This window comes from Bufo bufo, chromosome 8 (genome assembly GCF_905171765.1).
Source record: "Bufo bufo chromosome 8, aBufBuf1.1, whole genome shotgun sequence".
Lineage (NCBI taxonomy): Eukaryota > Metazoa > Chordata > Amphibia > Anura > Bufonidae > Bufo > Bufo bufo.
In genome coordinates, this window is record NC_053396.1 from 48,617,782 (window position 1) to 48,641,284 (window position 23,503).

Here is a 23,503-nt window from a genome sequence, read left to right on the forward strand (position 1 = left end):
TATAGCGGACGCCTTTAAGCTGCTTCCCATTGCACCTCATCTCTGGGGATTTTATGGCATCAAGTGGGGTCATAAGTATTATTTTGCCAATAGACTTACCTTTGGCTCCAAGAGCAGCCCTTGGTTATTTGACCAGTTCGTGGGCGCCCTGCACTGGATCTTGGGTCACCACGGGGGTTTGGATATGGTCATTCACTATCTCGACGACTACTTAATCGTCCAAGACCCCCGGGGTGAAGCCTCCGGGCTGGACGTCCTCCTCCAGCTGTTTTCCAGTCTCCAGGTTCCAGTCGTCGCTACTTCCAAGACCGAGGGCCCTAGCATGAGGGTCACCTTCCTGGGCATCGTGTTAGATTCCGTCTCCGGAGGTGAAATTGTCTAGGATCAGGTCTGCAGTCTCCACCGCGGCTTCCTCCCGGGTTCTTACCAAACTGGAGTTGCAGTCTCTCCTGGGTTCCCTTAATTTCGCCTCCCGGATCATGCCCCAGGGGAGATCCTTCGTGTCTAGGCTCCTCTCTCTTCTCCCCTCGGCACAGGACCAGGATTCCGTCGTCCATCTTGACAACCAAGTGGTTGCGGATCTCCTCATGTGGCACTCCTTCCTGACTTCCTGGAACGGCATTTCCCTTTTTGTGCCCTCCCTGGATGCCTTTTCCCCAAGGATCCAGTCCGCCGCCGCCGCCTCTCGCGGGTTCGCGGGCAATTGGCCGGCGGAATTCTCCCTCGATGGCGAGTCCCTCAAATCTTCCCCTCTCCTGGAACTATACCCGCTGGTGGCGGCCGCCCAGGTCTGGGGCCCCCTCTGGGCCAACAAACCCGTAGCTTTCATTAAGGATAGCCTAATCCTGGTAGAGGTTCTCTCCAAAAGCAGGGCCAAATCACCAAGGATCATGTCCCTCCTCCGCAGGTTGGTTTGGCTTTCCCTACGGCACAACTTTCAAAAAATTCCCTTCCCACATCGCGGGGACTGAGAATGTGGCAGCGGACGCCTTGTCCCATTTTAACTACACCATCTTCTTCCAGGCAATGCCAGACACAGATCCGGTGGGCACGCCCGTTCCCCCCCTGAACCTCCTGACCATGGACTAGGACAGTTGGTGGCATCCGCAAAGAAGTTGGTCCAGGGATCCTTAGCTAAGAACACCGCCAGGAACTATCTCACGGGCTACGAGGCGTTCCGGCGCTTCATGCTCAGCCACCTGCAGAACGGCCAGGACAATGTGACCTTTGTCATGGCATTCATCGCCCACTGCCATCTCCACCTACACCTCACTTCCAACTCCATCAAGAGGTATCTAGCGGGTGTCCAGCACTACAGACTGCTTGCCGATCCCTCCTGCCAATCAATCCTGGCCAACCAGGCTGTGAAGGCAACCCTTAGGGGCATACAAAAAAACAGCCCAAGCCCAGTAGTGACAAAGTCTGTCACTAGCCCTAGACGGTTCCCCCTTTGGGCACCCAGCAAGCCTTGTCATCAAGGCTGCAATATATCTCGGGTTTTATGGCTTCCTAAGACCAGGGGAATTTACTTCTAGTGCCTTGACACGCTCCACCCTCCTTAAACGCCATCTCGTCCATCAAGGTGACCAGTTTTCCTTATTTCTCCCTTCTTCCAAGACTAGTCAATCAGGTCCTCCCGTCAAGATTAGGTTCTTTCCCACATCAAACTCCTGGTGCCCCGTCAAGGTACTGGGGGCCCTTGCCGAGTTTCTCCTTCCTCTAGCACCGGAGGATCCGCTACTTCCCCTCCAGGGCAGACCTGTCACCGCGTCCCAGTTCATGTCCCACATTCGCGCATTAGCGGCAGGGCTAGGGCATAACCCAGACACGATTTCAGGGCATTCTTTCCACATAGGAGCCGCCTCCGTGGCCTCTAAACACCGGGTTCCCGCGCATATTATCCGCAGGATGGGGCGCTGGCGATCTTCATGCTTTGCCAGGTATATACCCAATCCGCAGGTCGAGATTGCCAGGGCTTTTGGTTCATTGGCTTTGTAAGTTGTCCCGTTTATTCAATAAACATTTTTCACTCCTAACGCGTTGGTAATCTTCTTGCCCACATATTCAGGCCTACCCCGCTCTGGCTCCGGGCACAGTTCAGCCATATAGATTTTGGAGGGTGGTAGGCTCCCCCCCCCCCAACTCCAAGCTGACGTACAACTCAGCCCCTACCACAAGTATTAAGGCTGGTTACAGCCTGCATTTGTGGGCGGGGCTGCCGGCTACATATTCCCACGCGACCTCACCTCCAGGACGGTCGCTTCAGGCCCCACCCTCCCAACCCTTCTTTCTTTCATTCCACTCTCTTGGGTGGCCCACATATTCAGGCCTACCCCGCTCTGGCTCCGGGCACAGTTCAGCCATATAGATCTTGGAGGGTGGTAGGCTCCCCCCCCCCCCCCCAACTCCAAGCTGACGTACAGTCGTGGCCAAAAGTTTTGAGAATTTCATAAATATTGGAAATTGGAAAAGTTGCTGCTTAAGTTTTTATAATAGCAATTTGCATATACTCCAGAATGTTATGAAGAGTGATCAGATGAATTGTATAGTCCTTCTTTGCCATGAAAATTAACTTAATCCCAAAAAAAACCTTTCCAATGCATTTCATTGCTGTCATTAAAGGACCTGCTGAGATCATTTCAGTAATCGTCTTGTTAACTCAGGTGAGAATGTTGATGAGCACAATGCTGGAGATCATTATGTCAGGCTGATTGGGTTAAAATGGCAGACTTGACATGTTAAAAGGAGGGTGATGCTTGAAATCATTGTTCTTTCATTGTTAACCATGGTGACCTGCAAAGAAACGTGTGCAGCCATCATTGCGTTGCATAAAAATGGCTTCACAGGCAAGGATATTGTGGCTACTAAGATTGCACCTCAATCAACAATTTATAGGATCATCAAGAACTTCAAGGAAAGAGGTTCAATTCTTGTTAAGAAGGCATCAGGGCGTCCAAGAAAGTCCAGCAAGCGCCAGGATCGTCTCCTAAAGAGGATTCAGCTGCGGGATCGGAGTGCCACCAGTGCAGAGCTTGCTCAGGAATGGCAGCAGGCAGGTGTGAGCGCATCTGCACGCACAGTGAGGCGAAGGCTTTTGGAAGATGGCCTGGTGTCAAGAAGGGCAGCAAAGAAGCCACTTCTCTCTAAAAAGGGACAGATTGATCTTCTGCAGAAATTTTGGTGAATGGACTGCTGAGGACTGGGGCAAAGTCATATTCTCTGATGAAGCCTCTTTCCGATTGTTTGGGGCATCTGGAAAAAGGCTTGTCCGGAGAAGAAAAGGTGAGCGCTACTATCAGTCCTGTGTCATGCCAACAGTAAAGCATCCTGAGACCATTCATGTGTGGGGTTGCTTCTCATCCAAGGGAGTGGGCTCACTCACAATTTTGCCCAAAAACACAGCCATGAATAAAGAATGGCACCAAAACACCCTCCAACAGCAACTTCTTCCAACAATCCAACAACAGTTTGGTGAAGAACAATGCATTTTCCAGCACGATGGAGCACCGTGCAATAAGGCAAAAGTGATAACTAAGTGGCTCGGGGACCAAAAAGTTGACATTTTGGGTCCATGGCCTGGAAACTCCCCAGATCTTAATCCCATTGAGAACTTGTGGTCAATCCTCAAGAGGCGGGTGGACAAACAAAAACCCACTAATTCTGACAAACTCCAAGAAGTGATTATGAAAGAATGGGTTGCTATCAGTCAGGAATTGGCTCAGAAGTTGATTGAGAGCATGCCCAGTCGAATTGCAGAGGTCCTGAAAAAGAAGGGCCAACTCTGCAAATACTGACTCTTTGCATAAATGGCATGTAATTGTCGATAAAAGCCTTTGAAACCTATGAAGTGCGTGTAATTATATTTCACTACATCACAGAAACAACTGAAACAAAGATCTGAAAGCAGTTTAGCAGCAAACTTTGTGAAAACTAATATTTGTGTCATTCTCAAAACTTTTGGCCACGACTGTACACCTCAGCCCCTACCACAAATACATTAGTATCCATTTTTTCAGTCAGAATAAAGCCTCATTAACATTTCCGTGTCCGTACTCAAATCCGTGAGAAGGTGGTCAGTGATGCATCCGTGAAGCTGTCCGTGAAGGATCTGTGTTGGGTCCGTGTGTCCATTTTTTGCTGTCCGTGTGCCATCCGTGTTTCACTGACCCTGAACAGCTTAAACATTGATGTGTGAATACACACATTAAAATGAATGGTGACGTGTGCTGTTCGTGGAGAACACATACAGCACACATCCGTGGAACACTAACGTGTGAATGAGGCTTAAGGGCTTATTCACACGACCGTCCGTATGTATTTTGCGGACCGCAAAAACGGATCTGCAAAAAATACGGATGACATCCGTGTGCATTCCGTATTTTGCGGAACTGAACAGCTGGACCTTCATAGAATAGTACTATCCTTGTCCGTAATGCGGACAATAATAGAACATGTTCTATTTTTTTGCGGAATGGAAATACGGACATACGGAAATGGAATGCACATGGAGTAACTTCCGTTCTTTTTGCAGAACCATTGAAATGAAGGGTTCCGCATATGGTCATTTGTGTGAATGAGCCCTAAGACTGAGTTCACATCGTTCTGATGGGGCAAAAGACTGCCAGAGTTAACTGTATCCAGCATATACAGTGGGGGAAATAATTATTTGACCCCTCACTGATTTTGTAAGTTTGTCCAATGACAAAGAATGAAAAGTCTCAGAACAGTATCATTTCAATGGTAGGTTTATTGTAACAGTGGCAGATAGCACATCAAAAGGAAAATCGAAAAAATAACTTTAAATAAAAGATAGCAACTGATTTGCATTTCATTGAGTGAAATAAGTATTTGAACCCTCTAACAAAAAAAGACTTAATACTTGGTGGAAAAAACCCTTGTTTGCAAGCACAGAGGTCAAACGTTTCTTGTAATTGATGACCAAGTTTGCGCACATTTTAGGAGGAATGTTGGTCCACTCCTCTTTGCAGATCATCTCTAAATCCCTAAGGTTTCGAGGCTGTCTCTGTGCAACTCTGAGCTTGAGCTCCCTCCATAGGTTTTCGATTGGATTAAGGTCCGAAGACTGACTAGGCCACTCCATGACCTTAATGTGCTTCTTCTTGAGCCACTCCTTTGTTGCCTTTGCTGTATGTTTTGGGTCATTGTCGTGCTGGAACACCCATCCACGACCCATTTTCAGTTTCCTGGCAGAGGGAAGGAGGTTGTCGCTCAGGATTTCACGATACATGGCTCCGTCCATTTTCCCGTTTATGCGAATAAGTTGTCCTGTGCCCTTAGCAGAAAAACACCCCCAAAGCAAAATGTTTCCACCCCCATGCTTGACGGTGGGGACGGTGTTTTGGGGGTCATAGGCAGCATTTTTCTTCCTCCAAACACAGCGAGTTGAGTTAATGCCAAAGAGCTCTATTTTGGTCTCATCAGACCACAGCACCTTCTCCCAGTCACTCTCTGAATCATTCAGGTGTTCATTGGCAAACTTCAGACGGGCCTGCACATGTGCCTTCCTGAGCAGGGGGACCTTGCGAGCCCTGCAGGATTTTAATCCATTGCGGTGTAATGTGTTTCCAATGGTTTTCTTGGTGACTGTGGTCCCTGCTAATTTGAGGTCATTAACTAACTCCTCCCGTGTAGTTCTAGGATGCTTTTTCACCTTTCTCAGAACCATTGACACCCCACGAGGTGAGATCTTGCGTGGAGCCCCAGAGCGAGGTCGATTGATGGTCATTTTGTGCTCCTTCCATTTTCGAACAATCGCACCAACAGTTGTCACCTTCTCTCCCAGCTTCTTGCTAATGGTTTTGTAGCCCATTCCAGCCTTGTGCAGGTCTACAATTTTGTCTCTGACATCCTTGGACAGCTCTTTGGTCTTTCCCATGTTGGAGAGTTTGGAGTCTGCTTGATTGATTGATTCTGTGGACAGGTGTCTTTTATACAGGTGACTAGTTAAGACAGTGTCCTTAATGAGGGTGACTAATTGAGTAGAAGTGTCTAACCACTCTGTGGGAGCCAGAACTCTTAATGGTTGGTAGGGGTTCAAATACTTATTTCACTCAATGAAATGCAAATCAGTTGCTATCTTTTATTTAAAGTTATTTTTTCGATTTTCCTTTTGATGTGCTATCTGCCACTGTTACAATAAACCTACCATTGAAATGATACTGTTCTGAGACTTTTCATTTCTTTGTCATTGGACAAACTTACAAAATCAGTGAGGGGTCAAATAATTATTTCCCCCACTGTATGTCGGCTTTCGGCCACACAAAAAATACTACATGCAGCAGTTTTTGTCCAGCATATATGCCGGAAAGCAGACAGATCCCCACCAGATTCCATTTTAGTGAATGAGGATCCAGCAGTGCGCGATGGTATAGGCTCCTGGCCCTGCGAATCATAGTGCATAGGAAGTGGCAGTATCAGAGAGAGCAGAGTCTCTAGGTATAAAGACAACGCCCCAGTTGCACCTAGAGGTTTGTTTGCATATTTTAAAACATCATTTTTCTCAGCAATGCAGGTACATATGAACAAGGGACCAACACAGATGCCTTCAGCTGCCAAGCGCACCTGCAACAGGTCAGCAAGTTTCATAGGTACAAAACTGCTGACAGATGTCCTTTAAGGACTGAGCCTATTTTAATTTTTGCATATTTGATTTTTTCTCCCCACATTCTAATGCCCATAATTTTTTTCGTTTTCTGTTCACATATGGGAGCTTATTTTTTGTGAGACAAGATACATTTTTTAAGTGCACCATTTAATTCCCCATGTCTTGTACCAGAAAACTATAAAATTGAAAAAAAAAGAAAAACTATTCCGCCAAGGTATGGCGTCCAACGTGCCCTAAAAATGTGACATACTTATTCTGCTGCTCAATATGATTATGGTGATGCTAAACTTGTATAGTTTTTATTTGGTTTTATTACTTTAAAAAAAAAAAAACCTTGTCATTTTCTGACAGCCATAACCTTTTTTATATTTTGGTCTACCAAGCTGTATGCAGGCTGTTGTGTGGGACAAACTAGTTTTTATTGGTAACATTTTTGTGGTACGTATGACTTTTTGAACATTGTTATTCCATTATTTTGTAGACAAGGTGACTAAAAAATTGGTGAATGTTTTTAAAAAAAATTCCGTTCCCCACACAGGAAAATTTTAAAATATTTTAATAGTTCAGACATTTTCAGAAGCGGCGATACCTGATAATTTTAGTTTTTTATTGTTTATATATGTAAAATTGGGAAAGCAGGTGATCCCTTAGCGGGAAGCTTACCATGACAGACCTGGCAAGATTCAGCAGCTCCCAGGCTGTCATTGTAACCGATCGGAGCCCCACAATTTAACTGCAGGGGCTCCAATCAGAATGCACACATCCCTCTGCCTAACCTCACAGATGCCGCAATTGCTTTTGAACGCGACATCTGAGGAGTTAAATGACGGGGTTTGGTATGATCACCATTCCCCATCATTGTGGCCAGATGCCTGCTGTATTATACAGCCAGCCCCTGCCTCGTATGGAGCGGGCTCACTGTAACAGCCCACTCCATACAATTCCTAGCACATAATGCTGTACATGTATGGCATTATGCTCTTAAGGGGTTAAAGGGGTTGTCCGAGTTAAATAAAAACTCTGGCAGTCCCTGTAAATGATCTAAAATAACAAGAGTCGATACTCACTAATTTTCTTCCAGCATCTTCCTGCACTGTGAACCCAACTGCTGTCTGTTCCTGGCTGCAACAGTGACGTTCTGCGCACACAGGTCACCACTGCAACTAGTGACTAGTTTTTCTTCCTTTTTTCATCGTTGCCTTCCAAGAGCTCTGATTTTTTTATTTTTCCATCTATATAGTTGTATGAGGTCTTGTTTTTTGCTTGATAAGTTGTAGTTTTTAATGGCAACATTTTGGAGTACACAAAGCTTTCTGATTAACTTTTATTAACTCTTTTTGAGAGGGAGATGTGAAAAACATTGGCATTCATTTTTCGGTATAAATCAAATAATATCTTTATTCTCTGGGTCAGAACATGATATTTATGTAGTGCAGGTCATTACGGACATGGCGATACCAGAGATATAGTAACATAGTATATAATGCCAAAAAAAGACATTTGTCCATCCAGTTCAGCCTTTTATCCTGCAAGTTGATCCAGAGGAAGGCAAAAAAAACTGTGAGGTAGAAGCAAATTTTCCCCAAAAATTCCTTCCCGAATCCAATAAGGCAATCAGATAACTCCCTGGATCAACGACCCCTCTCTAGTAGCTATAGCCTGTAATATTATTATACTCCAAAAATACATCCAGGCCCCTCTTGAACTCTTTTAGTGAACTCACCATCACCACCTCCTCAGGCAGAGAGCTCCATAGTCTCACTGCTCTTACCGTAAAGAATCCTCTTCTATGTTTGTGTACAAATCTTCTTTCCTCCAGATGCAGAGGATGTCCCCTCGTCACAGTCCTAGGTATAAATAGATGATGGGAGAGATCTCTGTACTGTCCCCTGATATATTTATACATAGTAATTAGATATCCCCTCAGTCGTCTTTTTTCTAAAATAAATAACCTTAATTTCGATAATCTTTCAGGGTACTGTAGTTGCCCCATTCCAGTTATTACTTTAGTTGCCCTCCTCTGGACCCTCTCCAGCTCTGATATGTCTGCCTTGTTCACAGGAGACCAGAACTGTACACAGTACTCCATGTGTGGTCTGACTAGCGATTTGTAAAGTGGTAGGACTATGTTCTTATCACGGGCATCTATGCCCCTTTTGATGCAACCCATTATCTTATATGGTGGAGATTTTTATTTTATTTTTTGCAATTTTTTTAATTGAAAAGCGTATTTTCAATAGAAAAAAATCATATTTTTGTTGTCATTTTTTATTTAATAAATATTTTTTTATTCTTTTCTCTTACCACTTAATAGTCCCACAAGGAAAATAACAGAAAATGTTTTGATCGCTTTTAAAATACAATGCACTATCCTTATAGTGCATTGCATTTTATTATCAGTGCTTTACTGACATTGACCAGCAGTCTGCGCAAGAGAGTCACTACCTGCTGGAAAATGCTTAAAGCTGGCTTGGGGCCTATATCAGACCCCTGCCAGCCTTTACACAGATCGGCACCCCACGATCGGATTTGTGGGGTGCCGATGGGAGACACAGGGAGTCTGCTGCCTATGTCAGAGCTTTCCATGTGGCAGGCGCCCACGGCATGTAAATCGTAAAAAAGCCTGTATTGACATTCCTGCCACTCCAGGCTGTTAGAGCAGAAGCGCGACTCTCATGCGAGAGCCGGTCTCCCACTTCCCGCTTCACGGGGGACCCGTGCAGCGCTTAGACTGGACCGCCTTAAAAAAAAAGCAGCGGCTCAGCCTAAGGCCCCTTAGTGACCGCTGTAAAAAGGCGTTTGGGTGGTCACTAAGGGGTTAAACTTAGAAAACCCCTTTAATCTGGCCATATACATTAGATTTATGTCACCAAACCCTGCTAATTTATTGATGTCATCAATATCTAAATCCCAAAAAACATCTTTAATTCTTGCAGATTTCTATTTTAGTTTTTAAAAGGTGGCTCTGTGCTTCTTCCTGTGAATAAAGTATATAGCAGAGCTTAGTGTGTTGTGTGTTTAAACTGAGATGACTACAAGTTAGCATTTAATATTCCTGTACAAATGAATATTTTTCTATTTTAAATACGTTATCACTTTATTTTGCAGGTTGCTCATTGCCTCTTGGTATGGAGTCAGGTGAAATTTCTTCATATCATATATCTGCTTCCTCTTATTCTTATTCAGTTTTTTCTTCATGGGCTCCCAATTTAGCAAGACTTAACCAGCGAGGTCGCATTAATGCATGGAGACCCCAGGTATGTGTCACTTTTTATGGTGCTCAGTAGAGTCAAAGAGCAAATAAACAATATGTTAAGTATGTAGTTAAATTTTACCAGTTTTGATGTGTCAGCCATTTTTTCACAAACAAAATCATCATATTTCAGATATTAAATGAGTAGGAAGAAACACAGTAACCTAATCACAGTATCAAGCGTTCTCAGCACAAATATTATTTCAGCTACAGTATGTACTCACAGGTATAGTCTGGAATGTGTGTCATCTAAACACATTTTCGGGAATCTGTCGTCAGCGACCTCCCTATCCAAATGTTTGCTTAGACACATAGCTGTAGTTCACCTCATTAATTCAGAAGAAGAACGAAATCCTGGGAATGTGAGAGAACACACTCTCATTACATTACAGGTGTACATCTGACATCAAATGCAAGTCATTTTACAAGATTTCACATTGCCAAATAGTTAAATACAGATATAAAAAGATCCCTAAATTCTTAAAGTATCAAAACCTTCACCTCACAAGAATGTAGCAGATTTAAGTTCCCATACCCTGTCCGTTGCCAAATGTGTTCTCCTGAATTGTCTGCCTGGTTGCCACAGTTTCACAAATTTAGAATGTTGTCTGGATGCCCAACTAGCTAATTCTTCCATTCTACAAAGTTGGTGTAGTTTGCTACACCACTAATCTATAGACGGTGGGTCTTTACTGAGCCACTTGAGTGGTATCAGTAACCTAGCCACATGGATCAGTAGTGTGGGCAAGTTCTGGCAGGTCCAAGGGGTCCAAGAGATGTTTGACAGCCATAGCTGAACTGCCTCTGGTGATAGGTTAATCAGGTTTTTCAGATCTCATTAACCAGATGCTCAATTTGCTTCCAGAAATCTAGGATAACTGGGCAAGACCAGAATATGTGTAGGAGTGTACCTGTCATCTGAACACATCTCCAGCACAAATCAGAAGTGGACAAACCTATTTGATATAACTTCTGTGGGCAATTATTCCAAATGGTCATGACCTTAAAAGAGTGTTCCTGGGTCCAGGTGCATCTGTAGAACCCATGTGACATAAGATGTATAGTAACCATCTCTGGTTCAGTAAAATACCTGTTCAATTCCCCTTCCCAGTGTCTTCAGTAGGCTGGTACACTTTTCAATTTAACTGTAGATAGGGAGATATAGAAAAAGGATATCAGTTTGGGATGGTTGGGTAACTTATCTACTATGTTTTCCAGCCACGTTTTGTCTCCCCATTCCACCCTAGCTGAAAAAAGGTCAGCAAGAGAGTGAGAAAGACTTCTTGTCTGTCAAGGAAATTCCCCATAGGGATCATTTGAAAGCTAAAAGTAGGAATGGCAGCCTCCAAACTTATCTCAGACTGGAGCTCCCTAACAGTGTGGCCTCTAAACTTATTACAAAAGCTAGGAACATGAGTGCTGGATGGAAGGACATAGTAAGGAATAAATTATGCAGCCAACGTTTTGGGAAGCTTTGAAAGAAGAGGAAATATGTTTTGAAGATATCTAAAATTTGTATAGACATCCTTAGTCAAATCTCTAGGAGTGGTAATAGGTTTAGTCAGGCCCCATAAACCCGCAAGGTAGCGGTCATTTCGTGCTGCGCCCTCAATGTCCGTCCCCAAAATTTCCTGTCCTGGGACGCACAAGTGAATTCACCTTTTTAATTGTTTGTTTTTTGATCCGAGGCTCCATTCTCGAGTTATGATACTTTTTCTTAATATGTAATTTAGGCCTTTGGTGCAAGAATGGCACCACCATTGCACTTGTTGCACCCAAGCTCCACTCATTTCTGTGGCCAGCACCTGCATGGCTGCTTTGATTGACAGGGCCAAGCATGGCAGAGCAGGATCAGACACAGTTCAAACATTTTTCACACTTGCCAAATGGCTATAGCTTTTTTTTTTGGTCAGCAGAATGATTTTTGCATAATTTTTTTGCGGAGTGGAGGGGGGACAATGCAGATTTCTCAGGAGCTAGGCTCCTGCCATCACTTTTGGGTGCAGCTGTATTATACAGATGGCACCATACTCTCACTGCTGGGATCAGAAATAACTCAAGTTCTGGCAGTATAATCCTTCAGATACTCTCAGATACTGTAGCATAAACAACTGCAACATGAGCTGTTAGAGTGGTTCTCAGATTGGCACCTTGTTGCCTGCCATGCTATAGCCGCTGTTACCTGCCTCTGGTCTCTGACAGGATGTAATAGAGTATCTATGAAAACCTCTATACAATGTAAACCCTTTTTCCATTTACCATGTATAAAATAAAAAAACATGCATAAGTGTTATTGTCACATACATAATAACCCAATTAATTAAATTATCCCATTATTTAATCCACATGGTGAATGCCATTTTGTCTTTTTTTGATCACTTTGCCCTCCAAACAAAATTGAATAAAATGATCAAAAAGGCTGTCAGTATCTAAAATGGTATCTATAGCCATAGCTTGCCCTGCAGAAAAATAAAAAAGTTAAGGGTATTAAAATACAAAGCTTTTTCATTTGGTTGTAAGTAGTAAAACACATCAAAAACATCTAATTTTGGTATGACCATAATCGTACTGACATGTAGAATAAGCTTAACGTCGTTTTTACCATGCAGTGAACAAAGTAAAATGATACCCTAACAAACTATGGATGGAGTGCATTCGTTTTTACCACTATCGCCACAACAAAAATTAAAGGTATTCCAAAGATGGTGGAATTTAAAAAATACTACTTGTCCCAACTAAAACAAGTCTCCATACGACTAGGTCAATGGTAAAATAAAAAAAGTTATGGCTTTTAAAATGTAGAAATGAAAAGACTAAAAAAATGTTGTAGCCTGAAGGACCAGACTAGGTTGCATCCTCACAGGGTAATTTTTTTTTTAGACTTGTTAGGCTTATAGTTTGACAGAATAGTTAAAAATAATGCATTTTTACATTTTTAGTTGAGCTTCTCCCAGCTCAACATACCAGAAATGCCAAGAGAGGCCCATTCAGCCTGTCGGGCCCCTTTTCTTTCTATTTTATTAAGTTTGTCCCTGTCAAACCCCTTTAAAAGGTAACTGCACTGAAATAATTTATCACATACCCATGGGACAATTGATAAATATTGGATCTTGGGGGTTCAACAGATGTAATCCCCAAAGATATTGAGAATGAAGGGTCCCCGAGTTGCCTTTCTCAATGGAGCAGTAAAATGCATGTCGTTCTACAGCTCCATTATTTTCTAAGGAAAATACGGAGCACTGTCTACAGCAGAGATTAGTCTTAAAGTAGCTAGAAGTGTTTATGGTGGTCTGGACAGAGTGGAGAAGACGAGGAAAGAGTCTCCAACCACAGAAGATGTCACCAGTAATTTAATGGATATTAAAATTAATGTTTGTGCATGTAACTGCATCTGATCAATGGTGTACTTTTCACATATATTCAGCAACACTGAATTTAATTTACTTAAATAGTGTTGTTATTCAGAAATATTCATACATACATACACCACATGATGTAGTTCAGTGTATAGATCTAATCCATATCCATACACTTCTACCATACACTGCGTGCAGAATTATTAGGCAAATGAGTATTTTGACCACATCATCCTCTTTATGCATGTTGTCTTACTCCAAGCTGTATAGGCTCGAAAGCCTACTACCAATTAAGCATATTAGGTGATGTGCATCTCTGTAATGAGAAGGGGTGTGGTCTAATGACATCAACACCCTATATTAGGTGTGCATAATTATTAGGCAACTTCCTTTCCTTTGGCAAAATGGGTCAAAAGAAGGACTTGACAGGCTCAGAAAAGTCAAAAATAGTGAGATATCTTGCAGAGGGATGCAGCACTCTTAAAATTGCAAAGCTTCTGAATCGTGATCATCGAACAATCAAGCGTTTCATTCAAAATAGTCAACAGGGTCGCAAGAAGCGTGTGGAAAAACCAAGGCGCAAAATAACTGCCCATGAACTGAGAAAAGTCAAGCGTGCAGCTGCCAAGATGCCACTTGCCACCAGTTTGGCCATATTTCAGAGCTGCAACATCACTGGAGTGCCCAAAAGCACAAGGTGTGCAATACTCAGAGACATGGCCAAGGTAAGAAAGGCTGAAAGACGACCACCACTGAACAAGACACACAAGCTGAAACGTCAAGACTGGGCCAAGAAATATCTCAAGACTGATTTTTCTAAGGTTTTATGGACTGATGAAATGAGAGTGAGTCTTGATGGGCCAGATGGATGGGCCCGTGGCTGGATTAGTAAAGGGCAGAGAGCTCCAGTCCGACTCAGACGCCAGCAAGGTGGAGGTGGAGTACTGGTTTGGCCTGGTATCATCAAAGATGAGCTTGTGGGGCCTTTTCGGGTTGAGGATGGAGCTCAACTCCCAGTCCTACTGCCAGTTTCTGGAAGACACCTTCTTCAAGCAGTGGTACAGGAAGAAGTCTGCATCCTTCAAGAAAAACATGATTTTCATGCAGGACAATGCTCCATCACACGCGTCCAAGTACTCCACAGCGTGGCTGGCAAGAAAGGGTATAAAAGAAGAAAATCTAATGACATGGCCTCCTTGTTCACCTGATCTGAACCCCATTGAGAACCTGTGGTCCATCATCAAATGTGAGATTTACAAGGAGGGAAAACAGTACACCTCTCTGAACAGTGTCTGGGAGGCTGTGGTTGCTGCTGCACGCAATGTTGATGGTGAACAGATCAAAACACTGACAGAATACATGGATGGCAGGCTTTTGAGTGCCCTTGCAAAGAAAGGTGGCTATATTGGTCACTGATTTGTTTTTGTTTTGTTTTTGAATGTCAGAAATGTATATTTGTGAATGTTGAGATGTTATATTGGTTTCACTGGTAAAAATAAATAATTGAAATGGGTATATATTTGTTTTTTGTTAAGTTGCCTAATAATTATGCACAGTAATAGTCACCTGCACACACAGATATCCCCCTAAAATAGCTAAAACTAAAAACAAACTAAAAACTACTTCCAAAAATATTCAGCTTTGATATTAATGAGTTTTTTGGGTTCATTGAGAACATGGTTGTTGTTCAATAATAAAATTAATCCTCAAAAATACAACTTGCCTAATAATTCTGCACTCCCTGTATATTTAATTCCCCATGCGGTCTCAAATAAACGGCACACTCCAAATACTTAGATAAACCACAGAAACGAGTGCAAAACATACCAATAATGAATCATAAAATATAAAGTTTATTAATAACAAATGTTAAAAATAGTATTCACAGTACATGATTGTGAATAGGTGGGGACAAACAGACAGTTGCACACCACCTCAAATACGGACTCTCCAACTATGACAAAATGCAACAGTAATAGCGACCTCAGATGTTAGTAACAAATCCCAATGCAGGGTATGGCGGTCGAATCTGTATGAAGTACATATGAGTATGAAGATGTGCCAAAAAGTGACCAATGCATATAATGAGCAGCAAAGTGACAAACATGTATGCTCGCTGACTACTAATGCGACATAGATGGCAACATACCAATGTGGTGAGAGGTAGTAAGAGGGTGATGGCGCTCCTCGACGCACGTTTCGCGGAGGTCTGTGAGACTTTTCGCAGAGGTCTGTGAGACTTTTTTGTCTTCTAATAGTGGATTGGAGGTATGTAATTCGTAGTATACTTTGTCTCCAAAGATTTTATCTGCTTCTTTTATATAATCTTCTTTGTTCTGCAGAACAATATTTCCACCCTTGTCTGTAATTCTGATGATTAGCTTATCATTGTTATTTAATTCAGTTAGGGCTGCTCTTTTTTTTTTTGGTGAGATTGTCTTTATTATTAAGTCCATTGTTTATGTTTCTGACTTCTCTTGCCACTAGTGAAAAAAGGTTTTGATATAACTACCTCTATGGTGGATAGGATTGAAGGTAGATTTCGGTCTAAGGTCAGTGTGGGCCATAAATGTATGTGATTGCTGCTTCAATACCAACATTTTCTCAGTGCATGCCCAGAGGAAATGCCTGAAAGCATATCGCATGACGTCACCTGATCACGATGATAACACCCGGTCATGTGATCATAAGTAAACTAGCTATGACAATATAATTACAAATCCTAGTTCTTAGAAACAGGTATAGATGGAAATTACTAGCATGGTAAGTAAACAATTATTATTCAGCTTTAGTTCTGAGTACATACGTCATGTGACTAAGTCACAGGACAGCCATATCTATAGTGTATATATACACAAGTCCCCTAAAAGTTACAGGCACCATCTCATCGATATGTCTACAGGCGACTAATGTCTGGGCATGAAGGCCATATTTCAAAATTATCAGATATGCTACTCATGCGTATATTACATATCAATGTGGGAAATACATATAAATATATTCCAACGTCGTCGGACGGTTCTGTCAAATATCCTGTGTACATAACTCTCCATTATTTTGATCAAAAGACACCAGTGAATGAATTCAAATAATAAATTTTAAAAATCAAACATTATTAAAATATGAAAAAGCATTCATGATAAAAATACAATTGAATTGATATAAACAAAAAATATATAAAAAATAACATGATTTATACTGACCAAAAGTGCATAATTAGAATATATCAATCTGTTTAATGTTGTAAAACATGATACCAACAAAGGTGTCCTTCAAATGTGTATACTTCTGCACATCAATTAAATAAAAAGAGGTGTGGTGACAGTGAAAGAAGTGACAAAGGTGTGAGGTGAAAACAGGTGAAAACAAGAGAATGATTGATGTGCACACATTACAATAATTAATTGAATGTAGAAAATAATAGATAAATATAAAGTGTAAAAAATATTAGTCAATAATACACCTACCGGTAATTATCAATAACACCAACTAAATGTGTATATATCACAGACTTGTGTGTACACACTGTTATTAACCCAATAAATTACACCCCCCCACACTTTTATTCCCAGAGAGATCATGAAATACAGGCTCGACAGTAGATATGAGTCTTTCAAATCAATTCTTATCCGTCCGCACTATACAGCATACTCCGTTGGATCCAACCCAGACAAAGATAAGATAGAAAAGACAGAAAAAAAAGTTCAAATCAAATAATAAAAACAACCAACATCAATCTAACCAGAGGGGAACCCTAAACCAGGGTAAAACCGTATTACGCATCTAGATGTCCATCACAGAAAAGGTGCAAAACTATTATATTCATTTACCCCTTGGGGAGATAATGTACCTAATTTATAGATCCACTTTGTTTCTCTGTGCGCAAGTAATTTCTTCTAATTTCCGCCCCGAATCGTTGGATATATGCGATCAATTGCTCTCACTTTCAGAAGACTTGAATCACTATTATGTTTCAGTTTAAAATGTCTAGGTATTGGTTTAAGAGTCGAACTGAACTCTGTATCCATTATTGAGACAATATCCAAAACATGTTCCCAAACTCTTCTTTTGAATTCCCTAGTGGTCATTCCAATATATATCTTTCCATATGGGCACATTGCATAATATATGACTCCAATTGAGGTGCAATCTATATTGTGGGTGATTTCATATGTTGTCTCTCCAGTTGAATTCTGAAATGAATCACATTTCAGCACATTAGGGCATGCTACACATTTCCCACAAGGGGAGCAGCCCCATTTTGGTCCCTTTGAGCCAAAAGTCTACCCAAGTTGCTCACCTTTATGATTACTGTGAACCAAGGTGTCTCTCAAGCTCTTTGATCTATTGAAGGCAATTGATGGTTGTGATGGTAAGTATTTCCTTAGATCCCTGTCAGACAGCAGAATCGACTAATATTTCTTTACAACTTCGCATACTTGTTCAGATCTAGAATTAAGGGTAGTAATGAATCTTATAACTTCCAACTTTTGTGGGGATTGTTTCTTGTGTAGTAGATCGTCTTGGTTAGTAGATATTGCATGATTCTGGGCCTTCTTAATGACCCTATTACTGTTACCTCTTTCCTGAAATCTTACAGACAAATCCATAATTGGTTTTTTGAAAGTATGTTCATTAGAACAAATACGTCTGATACGCAAAAATTGTCCCACTGGGATATTGTTAATAAGGTGTCGTCATGGGTGAGCTGAAGATGCGTGCAACACAGTATTAGTTGTTGTGGGTTTCCTAAATTGGTCTGATTGGATATACCCATTTCCATCCGTTGTTAATTCAATGTCAAGAAAATCATTTTTATTCTCACTGTATTTATAAGTGAGTTTGATGTTATATGGATTTCTGTTAAGGTCGGAGTTTAAATCTCCCAGTTCTTGGACTGAACCCTGCCAAATCATAAAGATGTCATCTATATATCGGGTCCAAAATTGAACCCTCTCAATATTTTTGGCAGGTTTTGTCATAAAGATTTCCCTCTCCTATTGGCCCAAAATGAGATTAGCATAGGACAGCGCAAAGGCCGCCCCCATGACTGTTCCCTGTAATTGTAAGTAGAAAGTTTCTTTAAACATAAAGAAATTATTGGTCAAAGCAAACCTAATAGCTGTCAATAGGAACTCACAATGTTTGGGATCTAGGTTACTTATCGTCAGACAGTTTGATACTGCAGAAATGCCATCATTATGCTTAATGGAGTTGTACAAAGATTGTCACAAGTAACATGTCCGGCTGGATATGAATACCATCAATTTTCCCCAGTAAATATGAACTGTCTCGTGTGTATGATGGCAAAATCCCTACAAGGGGTTTGAGAAAAAAATCTATACGTTGACACAATGGTTCTAAAATATTACTCACCCCTGAGACAATCGGCCTAACTGGTGGATTGGTCAAATTCTTGTGGAGATTTGGAAGTACACTGCTCAAAAAAATAAAGGGAACACTTAAACAACACAATGTAACTCCAAGTCAATCACACTTCTGTGAAATCAAACTGTCCACTTAGGAAGCAACACTGAGTGACAATCAATTTCACATGCTGTTGTGCAAATGGGATAGACAACAGGTGGAAATTATAGGCAATTAGCAAGACACCCCCAATAAAGGAGTGGTTCTGCAGGTGGTGACCACAGACCATTTCTCAGTTCCTATGCTTCCTGGCTGATGTTTTGGTCACTTTTGAATGCTGGCGGTGCTTTCACTCTAGTGGTAGCATGAGACGGAGTCTACAACCCACACAAGTGGCTCAGGTAGTGCAGCTTATCCAGGATGGCACATCAATGCGAGCTGTGGCAAGAAGGTTTGCTGTGTCTGTCAGCGTAGTGTCCAGAGCATGGAGGCGCTACCAGGAGACAGGCCAGTACATCAGGAGACATGGAGGAGGCCGTAGGAGGGCAACAACCCAGCAGCAGGACCGCTACCTCCGCCTTTGTGCAAGGAGGAACAGGAGGAGCACTGCCAGAGCCCTGCAAAATGACCTCCAGCAGGCCACAATTGTGCATGTGTCTGCTCAAACGGTCAGAAACAGACTCCATGAGGGTGATATGAGGGCCCAATGTCCACAGGTGGGGGTTGTGCTTACAGCCCAACACCGTGCAGGACGTTTGGCATTTGCCAGAGAACACCAAGATTGGCAAATTCGCCACTGGCGCCCTGTGCTCTTCACAGATAAAAGCAGGTTCACACTGAGCACATGTGACAGACGTGACAGAGTCTTGAGACGCCGTGGAGAACGTTCTGCTGCCTGCAACATCCTCCAGCATGACCGGTTTGGCATTGGGTCAGTAATGGTGTGGGGTGGCATTTCTTTGGAGGGCCGCACAGCCCTCCATGTGCTCGCCAGAGGTAGCCTGACTGCCATTAGGTACCGAGATGAGATCCTCAGACCCCTTGTGAGACCATATGCTGGTGCGGTTGGCCCTGGGTTCCTCCTAATGCAAGACAATGCTAGACCTCATGTGGCTGGAGTGTGTCAGCAGTTCCTGCAAGACGAAGACATTGATGCTATGGACTGGCCCGCCCGTTCCCCAGGCCTGAATCCAATTGAGCACATCTGGGACATCATGTCTCGCTCTATCCACCAACGTCACGTTGCACCACAGACTGTCCAGGAGTTGGCAGATGCTTTAGTCCAGGTCTGGGAGGATATCCCTCAGGAGACCGTCCGCCACCTCATCAGGAGCATGCACAGGCGTTGTAGGGAGGTCATACAGGCACGTGGAGGCCACACACACTACTGAGTCTCATTTTGACTTGTTTTAAGGACATTACATCAAAGTTGGATCAGCCTGTAGTGTGTTTTTCCACTTTAATTTTGAGTGTGACTCCAAATCCGGACCTCCATGGGTTGAAAAATTAGATTTCCATTTTTTATTTTTGTGTGATTTTGTTGTCAGCACATTCAACTATGTAAAGAACAAAGTATTTCAGAAGAATATTTAATTAATTCAGATCTAGGATGTGTTATTTTTGTGTTCCCTTTATTTTTTTGAGCAGTGTATATATAATGCATGTATTGATCAAAATAATGGAGAGTGAATGGTAACCTAAAATCTTTCCTACAGCTCCAAAAGGAGTTTGAGATCCCCAGGGGAGATTTCTTTAAGTTTTTGCAAGTACGCCATCTTTTAACCTCTAAGTCCCCCTATCAGGTGATCGTTAATAGAGATATCCTAGAAATATGGACAGCCCTGACTCATTCCCCCTCTAAAAATGGTATCAAACCCTTATACTTGGCCCTGGGAGCAAAATCGACCTTTTCTAAATCCTCTTCCCTCATTTCTTGGGACAAAGAGCTCCAGTATAATATTCCAGAAACAGATTGGCTGACAACATTTAAATTTATAGCAACTACTTTTTGCAGTAGCTCTCTATTAGAAGCAGCCACCAAGACTTGAGCAGAATATATCCTGGAGCTTCACATCTCTGCTGACGGGGTTGTGGTGGGAGGGGCACCCTTTTACATGTTTACATGGTCGTGCCCTCTCTTAACACACCTATGGGAAGAGATTTTTGGAATAGCCTCAAAATTTAGTGGTGTAGCCTTTTGAAGGGTCCCCGAATAGAGCTCTTTTCTTTAAAGATATCAATACTTTACCTGCACATAACTGGATCCCTGTGGCATACATGCTTCTGACGACCAAATTGGCGATCACTAGATACTGGAAGTCTAATAAAATCCCTACTGTAGCAGAGATCATGTCGGGGGTCCATACCACTAGTTCTTATGAAAAAGTTTTGGCATATAAGGAGCATAGTATAGACAAATTTACATTCCAATGGGGTCCGTGGTTATCATATTTTTATCTGACCAACCCTGCCCTTCTAGAACTACATTTGTAAAGGCACCAGAGAACCTTTGGTATGTTATGTGTGTTTTTATATGTTAAGTTTCACTACGTTTCTTACCTTAAGTTTACATCACATTTCATGTAGACTATGCAACCTTATATAAGCATGCCCTATAAAAGCTTGTGTACATGATATCTCTTAAGTTCATATCTCGTATGTTCATACCTGTAAAGGTATCCTCAAATACCTTCGCCTGGGAGGGTCTAGGCATTCTCCCAACATGTTTATGTGGATGTGCAATGTTTATAATATATTATATATTCTTGTATAACTGATTGTATGTAAACTATTCTCTTGAAAATTCCTAAGAAAGAAAATAATAGAGAGTTATGTAAACAGGATATTTGATAGAACCGTCCGACGACGTTGAAATATATTTATATGTATTTCCCACATTGATATGTAATATATGACTGAGTAGTATATCTGATAATTTTGAAATATGGCCTTCATGCCCAGACATTACTCGACTGTAGACATATCGATGAGGTGGTGCCTGTCGCTTTTAGGGGACTTGTGTATATATACACTATAGATATGGTGGTGATGTGACTTAGTCACATGACGTACAGTACAGACCAAAAGTTTGGACACACCTTCTCATTCAAAGAGTTTTCTTTATTTTCATGACTATGAAGGCATCAAAACTATGAATTAACACATGTGGAATTATATACATAACAAACAAGTGTGAAACAATGGAAAATATGTCATATTCTAGGTTCTTCAATGTAGCCACCTTTTGCTTTGATTACTGCTTTGCACACTCTTGGCATTCTCTTGATGAGTTTCAAGAGGTAGTCCCCTGAAATGGTCTTCCAACAGTCTTGAAGGAGTTCCCAGAGATGCTTAGCACTTGTTGGCCCTTTTGCCTTCACTCTGCGGTCCAGCTCACCCCAAACCATCTCGATTGGGTTCAGGTCCGGTGACTGTGGAGGCTAGGTCATCTGGCGCAGCACCCCATCACTCTCCTTCATGGTCAAATAGCCCTTAATTTCAAAGTTTTCCCAATTTTTCGGCTGACTGACTAACCTTCATTTCTTAAAGTAATGATGGCCACTCATTTTTCTTTACTTAGCTGCTTTTTTCTTGCCATAATACCAATTCTAACAGTCTATTCAGTAGGACTATCAGCTGTGTATCCACCTGACTTCTCCTCAACGCAACTGATGGTCCCAACCCCATTTATAAGGCAAGAAATCCCACTTATTGAACCTGACAGGGCACACCTGTGAAGTGAAAACCATTTCAGGGAGCTCATCAAAAGAATGCCAAGAGTGTGCAAAGCAGTAATCAAAGCAAAAGGTGGCTACTTTGAAGAACCTAGAATATGACATATTTTCAGTTGTTTCACACTTGTTTGTTATGTATATAATTCCACATGTGTTCATAGTTTTGATGCCTTCAGTGTGAATCTACAATTTTCATAGTCATGAAAATAAAGAAAACTCTTTGAATGAGAAGGTGTGTCCAAACTTTTGGTCTGTACTGTATGTACTCAGAACTAAGGCTGAGTAGTAATTGTTTACTTACCGTGCTAGTAATTTCCATCTATACCTGTTGCTAAAAACTCGAATTTGTATTTATATTGCCATAGCTAGTTTCCTTATGATCACATGATTGGGTGTTCTCATCGTGATCATGTGATCAGGTGACGTCACGCGATATGCTTTCAGGCATTTCCTCCAGGCATGCGCTGAAGTACTATTGCAGCCATCTTCATTGCTGGCATTTATCTTAATCATTGGTGGGTATGGAGCTGTGGAAATATCGCGATACTTGATGCAATCACCGTTCGGCAAACGCCAGCATAGTCCTGGGGGTCATGTGCCGTGGGTCATGTGTTGGGGCGGGACTGCATGATCGGCGGTATGGCGCCATGTTGTAAGCTTATGGCGGCCGCTGTATTTGGCCATGCAGACGGATCGGATCAACTGCTCAGGTGATTTGAAAAGTTTGTGTCACGAGGGTGTCAAGAGCCACGCCTGACTCCGTTATACCCGGGGTCAGGAAATCGCAGCAGGTGGCTGCGCGCTCTATGTAGAAAGATTGTGCTGTTTCTTTATGGTAGCTTTCTGGGTTTGCCTTGCAACCCTTTTTGGCTCACTCAGGGATCCGTAGCTCCTTCTCCTCAGCTGTTTCTTGTCCAGCACTCCACACCTCCTTATATTCCCCTCTCACACTTCTCTGGTTGCCAGATATAGAGCTTCCTGCCTGGACTTCTATACTGACCCACTGGAGCTGTGTAACTGTGTTCCCTGGTTGTTGGTCCAGAACGCTACCCTTCGGATCCCTGTTGGGCCTTCGTGGTCTGCTGTTGTCGCCCACCTAGTATTATATGTTTGTCTGTATTGTCTGTCCTCTCCTTGGTGTTTTCCTCTTAGTGTCAGTGGTGCGGAC

At 42.2% G+C, this 23,503-nt stretch overlaps 1 protein-coding gene across 1 annotated transcript in view; it reads left to right on the plus strand.

Moving 5' to 3' along the window:
- The window catches only part of F8 (coagulation factor VIII), a 419,094-nt gene that overhangs the window by 339,069 nt on the left and 56,522 nt on the right, over positions 1-23,503 (plus strand). The window contains exon 24 of the mRNA XM_040442408.1: positions 9,734-9,882. Coding sequence (XP_040298342.1) covers positions 9,734-9,882 — 149 coding nt within the window. The remainder of the gene's footprint in view (positions 1-9,733; positions 9,883-23,503) is intronic.